The sequence below is a fragment of the Trifolium pratense genome, linkage group LG1 (genome assembly GCF_020283565.1).
Source record: "Trifolium pratense cultivar HEN17-A07 linkage group LG1, ARS_RC_1.1, whole genome shotgun sequence".
Taxonomy (NCBI): Eukaryota; Viridiplantae; Streptophyta; class Magnoliopsida; order Fabales; family Fabaceae; genus Trifolium; species Trifolium pratense.
In genome coordinates this window covers 17,792,879-17,805,117 of record NC_060059.1, presented here as the reverse complement: position 1 = coordinate 17,805,117, position 12,239 = coordinate 17,792,879, and the positions used below count along the sequence as shown (strand labels likewise).

General features: G+C 31.8%; 3 protein-coding genes across 3 annotated transcripts; 1 reads left to right on the top strand and 2 right to left on the bottom strand.

Moving 5' to 3' along the window:
* Positions 1-597: 597 nt before the first annotated feature.
* Positions 598-5,233, bottom strand: LOC123902421 (ubiquitin-conjugating enzyme E2 variant 1B-like). Its single transcript, XM_045952154.1, has 6 exons — positions 5,070-5,233; positions 3,753-3,892; positions 2,811-2,936; positions 2,606-2,732; positions 1,499-1,562; positions 598-1,000 (listed from the first exon to the last, which is right to left on the bottom strand). Exons 1-5 carry the CDS (start codon positions 5,095-5,097, stop codon positions 1,504-1,506), a joined length of 480 nt encoding a protein of 159 aa, XP_045808110.1. The 5' UTR covers positions 5,098-5,233; the 3' UTR covers positions 598-1,000; positions 1,499-1,503.
* A 573-nt stretch (positions 5,234-5,806) lies between these two features.
* Positions 5,807-6,339, top strand: LOC123889477. The gene is made up of 2 exons (XM_045938828.1): positions 5,807-5,920; positions 6,022-6,339. Exons 1-2 carry the CDS (start codon positions 5,807-5,809, stop codon positions 6,337-6,339), a joined length of 432 nt encoding a protein of 143 aa, XP_045794784.1.
* A 1,829-nt stretch (positions 6,340-8,168) lies between these two features.
* Positions 8,169-9,679, bottom strand: LOC123902420 (40S ribosomal protein S15-4-like). The gene is made up of 3 exons (XM_045952153.1): positions 9,506-9,679; positions 9,211-9,423; positions 8,169-8,592 (listed from the first exon to the last, which is right to left on the bottom strand). Exons 1-3 carry the CDS (start codon positions 9,506-9,508, stop codon positions 8,344-8,346), a joined length of 465 nt encoding a protein of 154 aa, XP_045808109.1. The 5' UTR covers positions 9,509-9,679; the 3' UTR covers positions 8,169-8,343.
* Positions 9,680-12,239: the final 2,560 nt, after the last annotated feature.

Sequence of the window (12,239 nt, the reverse complement as noted above, 5' to 3'; positions counted from 1 at the left end):
CCCTTTACCATATTTGGCGTTGATTGCATTTCTGTCCAGATTATATAGGTGGCCAACCCCATTTGTTATAGATTATTTATTTATTATTATGAGTATATATTATACACACAAACTATATAAATAGGAAAACATGGACAAATAATTGAAAACCCCCATACTACTTGTGGTTTGATAGATATAGCGTATCCACATCCACGTGAAAGTGTCATTTGTATCTCTAGTGCTAATTATTTGATAAGAGATTGTGTTCAATCTAGTAATAGTATACTAGGATTAGAATGGATTTGAGTTGAGAAGTCTGCAATTAATTTAAGACATTTGATCTCTAAAAAGTTACAACTATGATTGGCTAAGAACGATGTTTTAGAAAATATTTTTTTGAATTGAGAGAAGTATATGCTACTAAGTAGTAACATTAGTACTATTTTTTCAATGAAAAGAAAGTTATGTCGGTAACCTGGTCTGAGGCAAAAATTACTCTCCCCACTTTAAAGACCATTCTAAATAGGATTTAAATAACACCAAAAGATTGGTTGATATATGCAATGTAAGTGAACATAGTAAAGTTCAATTTCCACTCATAAAAATATTATAGGATTTGAATCATCTCATGTATAAATTCAACATGAAGAGAATATATTACTCCAATTGTATAAATTCAAAGTCATAAGGTATACAATTTTAATCAAGATCACTCACTCACATAAAAGGACTCGAAACCATTAATCTTTTTTGTTCAACTCCTATAATACAGTAATTTTTATCAACGTGTGTAAAATAACTCGCTTTAATCTCTGTTTCTTTCAAAGTACTTTACAAGCTGATGGTTGAAATTAAATTTAGACTGCAAATATTTTACAACCGCATACTTATTTTTATTAGATGTATAAATTGAGTTTATACTCTTAATATCTTTTTGCATGCTACTTCAAGGTCCACCCTTACAAGAAGAATTCATTGGTTTTGTTATTCATGAGCACTTTTCTCTTTTCTTTTCCTTCTGCAAATTGGTGAGTGAAAAAATTGACCAAAATAATTCCAATTAAACAGTCAAATTCAAAAAAAATAATTACTTACCTTCTGGACAAAGTACAGATTACCAAGGTTCCCTTTTTCCGAGAACCCCGGAGGATCAAGACAAAGAAAAATTCAAATAATGCTTTAATGGCATAAAGGCAAATTTTGGAAATGAAGTAGGACAAACAATTTAACAACCAAATGCATGCATTCATAATTTCATGAAAGTATGCATACGGATCATAGCTACACAGTTGAATACATTAAAAAAAGCAAAGATAAAAGGTTCACTGCCAAATTAGAGTCCGCAGTAAAGAGCAGTTTCAACACAATTCACAATAAAAATTCAAGGACAGTCACTCTTTGATTTATCCAGGTTACAAGCGCAATGGTCAATAATTACATTTATAAATGCATTAACCAATGATCCCGGATTATCTATTCAATATAATTATTTACATTATTTTACTTCGATTCTCACCTGAATTACACAATACAACATCTCAGCACCAAGCCCTTTTGGTCAATCCTTCCATCTTCGTTACCTAGAAGTGATCATTTAGCTTTTCTTAAGATTCATAAGAAAAATGTAAACACAACGACCAGCATACTATTTCCAACAAGGTTATGTCACCATAGCTAAAAACCTAGTCAGCACAGGCTAAAAGAGAACAGATTAAATTGATCCAGTCAATGCAATTTCTAGTACACTACCATTCAATGATACATTGGCATATTACAAAAAAGTTTAACCTAAGTTTAATTATCTAGGTTTTGAACTATGTCTGGAGTGCACTTGGCTTACCGCCACATTTTAATAACTCTTTTCATGATATGGCAATACATAGTTTGATGATGGTGCAAAAAAAAAAATCTTTGGTAAATTACAAGATTAATTAAACTTACAGTTACAGACTGGTGAACAGTAATAGTTATAAGGTGCAATTAATTATTTTAGCTCAAATATAATCAAAATATAAACCGGATATCCTCATAAAAGTCAATTCTTTAAACATCAAATCCTGGGAATATCCACACAAATGCACTTACTAAGACTGCTTGCTGAACAATCCATCAGAAAGTTTCACCGTCAAACTACTCTAAGAAGTTTAAAGCTGAATAACTCGCAAATAATTGATCACATTTTCAGCGAGACCTAATTTCTATATCATCACAAGTTCAACGAATTTGACAATCAATGTTCAATCACTTGACTAACATATGCAGTAATTTGACTAATTTCACATAAAATAGTTTGTCGAACGCCATATTAGATTTGGTAAAAAAAAACACACCATATTAGATTTGGTCAAAAAAAAAAACACCATATTAGACGATCAGTGTCCACAAGTTTGGAGTTGGACACAAGGAAAGAAACAATTATTGTGGTATTCAACTGACAAATTAACAATGCAGTCCATACAATAGGAAGAAAACTGAATTAACTAAAAAAAAAAACTAAACTTGCTATGATGGAGAAAAATATATATTATATAATATAAAATATAAAAAAATATTAAAAAACAACAACAACAACAACAACAACAAAACTGGCATGTAGTAACAATCAGAAATAAGATTGACAAACCTTCAGGAGGCTGAGCTAGCTTCCGGTTTTGTGGAGACGTCATTTCTTTCTTCAATTGCAATAAAATGTCTTCCATTGTAGTCTCTCTTTTCCAGTTAGCAAGCATTGGAAACAAATGTGGCTCAACCTGGTTATTTACATATTTATCAGTACATAATATTCAATCACTACAGTGTAAGGAATCCTTAGTAAAAATGCTACCTACCACTCCAGATTCTTGGTTAATACAAGTCATGTTAATCCTTGTCTGAAATCTAACAGTTGGTGGATTGTCTGGATAATCCTTGCCACAAAACAATTTCAACTGGTAGATACGACCTTCATGAACAGTCTGGTAAAAGAACAAGATGGTTAGTATAAAGCAAAATGATGTTTAATGTGCATGGCATTATTTCACTTCACAACTAAGATAGCAGCACACGCAACCTGTGTGGCATTATTTGGGAAAAAAAAACTAGCAATATTGATCAAAGTACATCGGTAAAATAAGGATGTAGGAAAAAGTAAATAGGATTTAAGTTTTCAGGAACGTAAACATCATATATTTTCAATCATGCTATGCTATCTCCAAATTACAAGGTGTCATATGAAAGTTTGCTTCAAAATAAAGCACAATATGTCCCATAACTACTTAGGGTATGTTTGGGAGTTGGGTTTTGGGTGGAGGGCTAAGTCTATATTTTGATATATATTTGATATTTTAAATTTTTTGAACGAGCAGCATGGTAAATGATCATATAATACATCAATGACACTTAACTCATTTATAAAAACATGTTACAATGTCCTTAACTTTCAAAAGAAAAGTAAGCCCACCCTTCCCCTCTAAAACCCTCTATTCAAATATACCATTAATTTCCAAAGCAATACATCAAACCTCCAATACCCACGTGTCACACACCCCTTATTATGATCAAAATATAAACTTTGTTCAAGATAAGTGAGACATACGAACACCAAATTTGACAGCATAAAGTTGACAATAAGGATGTGCATAGTTGATCAAAATAGACAAAGCAAAATACAAGAAATGTAGAACCATACATACATATCTTTGAAAATAATGATAAATTATGCAATATATTGCAAAAAGCTTTTCATTTCAGTGCATTTGATGCAACAGAGTGCAAAGAACAGAACAGCTTACACCAGGGGGGCCAATAATAGTGCCAGTCCATGACTGCATATATATATCATCAGCATCATCCATTCCATAGCTAACAGTTCCATCTCCAATTCCCTTCTCACCTCGCTCAAGCTCTTCCAATAATCTGAAATTCCTAGGAACTGCATTGATAGACCAAAAAGTTAACAAGTATAAATTACAAATCTACATGTGGAATGAAACAGTTTCAATATCTGATCAATGTAGTCAATGATAGGCTACATTCACAAAAGATTAAGGAAAGAGGGAATACAAAAATCATATAGCAGATATTAAGTTACATTAAAAAAAAAAAACTGCATAGATATCTGATCACGTCTTAAGTTCACTGATTATTGTTGAGTCCCCCAATAGATGACACAAGGCCTCAAAATGAGTTCACAAGTTGGAGGTTTTATAGGGTTGAGTTAAGCCCAACCCACATTCTAAGAATTATGTAATATATTCACGTGCACGGTAACGCTCACTCTTGAACACAATCACACACTCTTTGTGATTGACTCATTTCCTCGAAAGTCAATTTGATAGCCCTCATAAACAATTATTACTTATGCCCCAATGAGGATGCGAAGGGACAACTTCAAATAATTAACAACTGAAGTAATATAATTTTAGACACCAGATTCTCAGAGCTGGCCTAATCACCTCTCCACCACAGATCATACACATCACAACCTAAAATTTCAAGCTCCCAATTCCTGACCACTAAAAATCCTCATAACCCCGTAACAATTTCTTATTTAGCAAAAATAAATTGTGAGAGAAATACACTAAAATACACTACAACGTTGTCCTTCCACTGGTTCCTCCCACTCTTTAAATCTTTAATCATGTAAACAGTTTCTTAACTTTGCATACAAAATAATTGAATTCTATATAATGTAAAGGAACCATCAGAACAAAAATATACGAAGATGCAATTAAATATACATACAGCACGTTAACTGAGCAGATTATTACCAAATTAAGTATAGTGAGCATAAATAAAATCAGAGACAATTAAGTTCATATCATATCAGAAAATCTTTCAATTAAAAGTTTATCTATTGCATTTATTACAGAAATAAATAGCTAAGATAACCAGAATTTCATACAATCACAGTCACCACAAAGCTCAAACAAATCCTTAATCAATTTCAACACAAAGAAACTGAAGCTATAAATTCTAGATTATTATATAAACAATCAGAGGAAACAATTGATAACAAAAAAATACAAAAAAAATGGAAACAGTAGAAAGACGAAGAACAAGAGACAATTGAAAATGAAAATCGAAGTGAAGGTGTGTTGGAGAATTACCAACGACGCTGGATCCTTCGGAGCCCATTTTGATGGTGAATCGGAAGGATTAGGGTTTTGGAATTGTAGAGAGAGAAAATGAGTGTTAGGGAGAAAGGTAGAGAGAGAAAGAGAGATAGAGATGAAAAAGCGATTCGTAATAATGAGAGAGTGTGGTTTAAGTCTAAAGTATTCCTGTTTTAGTGTTTTTATACTCGTAGTGAAAGAGAGAGGGCACAGTGTTTAGCTTACCAAATGGGTTAAGCCGTTAAGCTAATTAAGCAATTTTTTTATACACCCTCCGTCCCAAAATATAAGAGTCAGTTTGACTAATGCACGTATGCCAATGCATAATTTTGATCGTTGATATTTTTTATTTCGTATTAGTAAAAATTATAAAAACTTGATATTTTGAAAATACTCATCAAAACGAATCAAACAAGATCTCATATACTAATATTTATATCTATATATTATTAAAAAAATACGGTCAAAGCAAGATAGATGAATAGTATCATTTAGTCAAATTAGCTCTTATAAAATGGGACGGAGGGAGTAGAAGCTAGTTCAACAACTCACAATTGTACAAATTTGGGTAAATTATGCATTATTATTATAATTAATAATTAAAGTTTAAATTATCAAAAAATAATAATTAAAGTTTGAAAAATAGCAAGTATGCCATAAGAGAGTAGGATCTTTAGAAAAATATAGGTACTGTTAAAAATATTGTAAAAAACAATTTAAAAATAGCAAGAATGCCGAAGGGTCAATTGATAGTTATATCAAGTGGAACCACAACAACTATCCATGTACCATTCTTAATGTGGATGAAAGCTGTCTCGATTCTCCCGTTCGATCTGGATTTGGCGGTATTATTAGAAACACCTTCGGCCACTATCTTGCTGGCTTCTCAGGCTTCATTTAAGGGTCATATGCCATTTTGCTCGCTGAATTGTATGTTATCTACAAGGGTCTCTTGCTGGCCAAAGACATGAATATCGATGAACTTGTCTGCTACTCTGACTCTTTACACAGTGTCAACCTCATCAAAGGTCTTCATGTCAAGTATCATATTCATGCTGTATTGATCCAAGATATAAAAGAGCTTCTCTCACAACCCAATGTTTCTCTCTATCACACGCTTAGAGAAGATAATCAATGTGCAGATTTCTTCGCTAAACTTAGAGCCTCCTCAGATGCCGACTACTTGATCCATGCTTCTCCCCCAGATGGTGTTCGTGATCTTCTTAGAAACGACGCAATGGGAACTTTTTTTCTTCGTGATTAGTCCCTCCCCTTTTCTTTCTTTTTTTTTAGCTTCCTTACCAAAAAAAGAGAGTAGGATCTTTAGAAAAATATAGGTACTGTTAAAAATATTGTAAAAAAAAAATATGCAAGTTTACCACCTAATTTCCACTTAAATTTTCATTGAAATTTGAAATGATTTTTTTTTACAATGAAATAAAAAAAAGTCTAGATAAAGTGATCTCATCAAAGTCAGGTTAAGTTTCGAGCTCAAAGATATTTAAAGATTATTCATTGAATAGATTCAAAATAGAACTAATAATAGATTAATTTAAGTGAGAAAATACTAAAATCTCTTAAATAAATAACCACGAGTTAGATCTTTTGTCTGAAGAAAATTAATCAAGATGATGGAATTTAGTACTTATAACATGGAATGGAACAAATTTTGTAGAAAATACAGCCAAGTTTGTTAAAAGGGATTGCTTAATTACAAGTTTATATACTTTTAATTCATATATCAGTGGTAAATTGCCTCAAAAAATCAATGGGATCGTAAATATGTAAGAAATATACCGATTAAATTTATCATAAGATAAAGTTTTAAAAAGGAAAAAAGGATGGAAGAGGGAAAATAAGATATAAAATTCTCGAATACATTCTTTTCTTGGCACAAGATCTTTTTATTCTTTATATGAAAAATGCTAATGAGTGCTTCCATGACACTAGCATTTCATTTAAATAAATTATTTATTCAAAAAAATTTAATGTGCTTAAATAGTATCTAAAAGCACTTGTTAGTTTTTGTATAAAAAAAAAAGCACTTGTTAGTAACACCCTAAAAATATTATATATAAATTGCTCGATGATATGTTATCATCTCATGTAATAAAGTTATCTCAAGTTTTCTTCAACAACTTGGACATTTTTTTTCCTTCAATTTCTTATCCCATCTTTCAAGTTACATTCTTATTACTTTTAGTTTTAAAAAAATAATTTTTTACTTTGCTGAGAACTACCATGCCATGAAAATCTTCTTGTTCACTAACTCACTGATCTCCAAAAGTATCGCAACAAGAGAGAGGATCCTCTCAATTCATTTTAGGCAAATTAATGATGATTAACAAAAATAAGGACATTCTAGTTCAACTTAGTATCGTAAAAAATGAGAGCAGAACCTCTCCTGTAAATTTTGAATTTTCCCTCCAGTCCTATCTCAAGTACCATCCATCTCTTTTTTGCAGTGCACTGTTCATCTAACCAAAAAACATTGGATATGTGGATGGGATGTAAAATTTACCATATCCAGTTAATAAGAGAACCTGCTCTCGTTAAAAATCATGTTGATTGGTATCTTCAAATCATTTTCCACTCTAAGATGAAAAAAATGTTTCCTCCAAGCCATCTCACAAGTTCCAATCAATAGATAAAATAATTGACTCATTTCATTATTATTGTGAAATTAAACATTATCTCAACATCTTATTAGTCCTATAATATTTCTTACATGAATGTGTATTAGAGAAACAAATAAAGAGTTTTTGTCCAGTTTATATAACTAAACATGGACACTTTTAATATGTAAAAAATACTAGTGTAGATTAAAAGGGAATAACTGACACGGATTGACACACTAAAATAAAGTGAAATAAGTTGGGAAAAACATACAAATATTTCAGATGAATTACCATAAATATAAACGATCTAAGATCTAAACATCAAACATTTAGAGACGAGACTTGTTAAAAATCCTTTATAGTAAGCATACCATCTAACTGTTTCAGTTTACTGAAAACTATTACCACATACAGCACAAGTTGATGTTGGCATTGTAGTCTTACAGAATCAAGTTTAGAGAACGAAAAAACTTAATAAAACAAACGAAAAGATACTGCTGAAACTTTATAAAAAAGTCATTAGCAAAACATTGTTTATACTACCAAGCAATCAAATTAAAAGGCACTAAACATAAGAAACAAAATCATCTTGGGTTTTTTCCTTCAAAATAAACTGAAAAATACAACTGCATCCTGCCAAAAAGGGCACTTCACTTGAGAGGAATGAACCTGGAGGAGTGAGTAGCACCAATACCAGGTCTACCGTGCTTAACTGGCTTGTATGAAATTGAGAACTCAGCAAGGTAATGTCCAATCATCTCAGGCTTGATTTCAACCTGGTTAAATGTCTTTCCATTGTACACTCCAATAATGCTCCCAATCATCTCAGGAACAATAATCATGTTACGAAGATGAGTCCTAACAGGTTCTGGCTTTTCACCTGCTGGTGCCTCCCTTTTCTACAATCAATTCACAAATTCAAATATTACAATATGAACCATTACATCGGCCATTGAAATTGTAAGCATTGCAGCAATTTAATCACTATCCTTTATAAAATAATAACTAATAACAAAGCAGTCCCTAAAATTGAAGTACTGGCTGATCAATTTAATCCATAAATCAAAATACATCTTTACTAGACACATCAGTCAACATAAATTGACTGAAATTAACCCACTTGGGTTGGTCCCGTGGTATTGGCTTGGAGACCGGAGAGTGTGCTCCTCCTTAGGATCTTAGGTTCGATTCCCTCTGGTGTCATTTTGGGTGGGCCAAATTTAGTCACTTCAGTCATTGAAATTGTAAACTATGCAGCAATTTAGTCACTCACATTTATAAAATAGCTGATAACAAACTAGTCCCTATAATTAAAAGACGACGATGAATTTAGTCCGCAAATCAAATTACATCATTAGCAAACACTTCTGTCTAATTCAATAATGCATAAACTTGAAATTTCAAAAATTTAAAGAACTATATTGACCTAACCTAATGGTGATTTACAAGAACATTGTTCATTTTTCAGATAAAACGAAAGAAATTAACAAAACGAAAAAGGAAAAATTGTATTGTACCGCTTTGCGAAGCTTTTTGATGAGAGCCATAGGCTTCCTGGTGAGACCTCTCTGGAACCTTCTACGAGCACGAGCACTGAAGAGCTTAACGAGCTCATCAGTGGACATGTCAAGAAGAGCATCCAAATCAACTCCTCTGAAACTGAACTTCTTAAACGTTCTCTTCTTTGGGACTCCGGCGGCGGCTGCTGCTGTATCGACTTCAACGTCTGCCTGTGAAATTGAAATGAAAATTCAATCGGAAAATCGATGTTAATCTTCGATTCGAGTTTGAGAATGATGATTATGAACTCACCATGGTTGGTTGTTGATAGTTGCTGCTTGCCGCTGATCGCTAGGGTTTACAACAAGAGAACAAAACTCGTCACAGAGTTCCTTTCATCTATTTATATAGAGGGTTTTATGATGCTGAAGGTGTAACCCTAGGCCTCTCGGTTACGTCCATTGGGCTTTTCGCATAAGCCCAACTACCTAGTCTTTTTCATAAAAGATGTTGTTTTCTATGGGGGGCAATGTTCTTTTTTTCCCTGGATTTTACTTTTTTGTCCTTTAATAAAAACTTCGGTTGCTACGAACCGATTTTTTTTTGCCTTGACAAAAAATTAGGTTTCTGTTAACCGAATTTTCCCTGAATTTGAACTAGGAAAAACTTTGATTTCTGCGAACCGAAATTTTTATCAACGGCAAAATTGGAATATTTTGGGATATAAAAGATACATGTGGCTAGAGAGAAAACATTTTCATAAAATTCGTCAAAAAAATTTCTGTTTCATAAAAGAAAACTTCTCTTGAAAATATAGTTTAGGATGTATTTTCTGAACTTTTTTTCCATTAAATTCGCTTGGAACCTAGGAAAATCGGGAGAGAGTTGGATGCCTGAACTGATACTCGAACCAAATTAAATTGGTGGTGAAAAAGAAAAATTGATTTGTGTGCAAAAAATAATTTGACACATGAGATAATAATTGGTATGTATGGTTTTTATTTTTTGGTACATTGGTACGTATGGTTTTAGTCAAGAAGACAATGGAGTATTATTTAGTAAAAAAAAGGACAATTATTATTTGTTGGAAACAATAATATATCTATCAACGAGACAGGATATTTTTATGAAGAAAAATTATCTTTCCTCCAACACTCATTCTTCTGAATTTGTATTTTTTTCCTTATGAATAAAGTTTGAAACGTATTTTTTAAATTTTTTCTAGTTTATGTGAGATATCTCTCAAATTAACATAATGTATTAATGTTTGCCCTTTGTAAGATTTTCATTCAAATCTGAAGCCCATTTTATAATACTTTTCATAACTCTGACATCTATTATTAAAAAAAAAACTGATATCCAATTCAAATTAACATAATTATTCTTCTAAAAAAATTCCATTATACTACAAGATAATTATATCTTTGCTTGACAAATCATAAATTATTTGTTAATATTATTAATATATTTTGAGTGCAATTTAATGTGGACGATGTTTGAAGAGAAAGTAACATGAGGAAAGGAAGCAAATGAGACCGTGCAATGTGCATAGGGCTGATGGATAACAGCACACACAAAAATATTAATTCATCCATTTGACAAAACTTAATCAAATTTTCATTTGATCTCATGCATAAATAGGTGTTGTCATCAATCTCTTGTTAAACTAGTCCTTGAAATACTCGGTTGGAAGCTAACACTGGAATTGCTAATTATATTAAACCAACACTATCAAGGTGGAAATTCAGGCACAATCAGTTCAGCTGATGATCAGATCAAAACTCAGATGCAGCGAATCCAAGTAAAATTATTTGGCAGCAAAAGTTTAATCCACATGGATGGTATAACATTCTCACTTCTTTGTTGGATCATAAATGATAAATCTGCGATATACAATGAAAACAGTTGTAATCAGAATAAGAAGTGGCCGTATTTAGCTGCTGCAATACATCACAAGCACACTAATTAATACACTCCGCCATGGTGCAAAGCAAGATGAAGACCAGCATATGAACTATGCACACAAAAGAGGGGGAGAGAAATACCAATGCCTTTCTACAACTTTACCAGCAAGCGATTGTTGATTGAGATTAGAATAACTGATTAAGATAATTAGGAGTAAAATGATAGAAAACAAGTTTACTAAAACACGCAGAGACAAACATGCATTTTGTCTTGTTTTCAGTATCTTGTAAACTTGAATTTCAAAGGGTAACCATAATGCCTAGGTAGAAAATGCACCCAATCCTTCTCTATAGTGGCATCAGCAATTGTTCGTTAATTCAAAATGAAAAAGCTGTATATACATATGAAAAATAGTAACGTTAATTCACTGCAAATAGTTAAAGGGTAATCTGCAAACACTTCCAAGTTTATGATGGCATGTGAATGATATTTATGTCTGAGATACTGCAGTTGAGATGGAATGCAATGTTTTAGCATTAGCTATATGAACACCGTCAGCAACATCAATGCAATATAAATCACAGACCAAAAGTAAAACCCTGAGTTATCACCCAAAAATATTAGTCTTAAAGACCTTTCTACACACACTGGAGGAATACTAGCTGGTCAGTCAGAAGAACTTAATTTTCAAATTTCAATATATTTTTTATAACAACTTTTTACTGCTTTTGTTTTTAAATTATATTATGAGGTTTAATTTTTTTTATTAAACAGTTAATGATTTAAATATAATTTTTTTAGTTTTTGTCGTTTAAAAATTCATAATGAATTAATCATTTATTAGAAAATTCTAAATTTTTGTGAGATTATTGTACTATATATTAAATACATGAGTACAAAAAGTTATTCAAAATATAAAGAGTACAGTAAACATCAATTGATTTAAAAGAAGGGACCAAAACTAGTGGCAAATAATATTTGAGGACTAAAACTTGTTAAAAAAAATTATAGACTAAAAACCTCGGTTTGTACCGATTTACACTAAGATTCATATCAACCGTTTTTTGGAGCGTAAGTGCACATTAGCATTTAGTAAAACCTTAAACAATCTTTTTGAAAGTGAGCTAATACTTATTTCAGC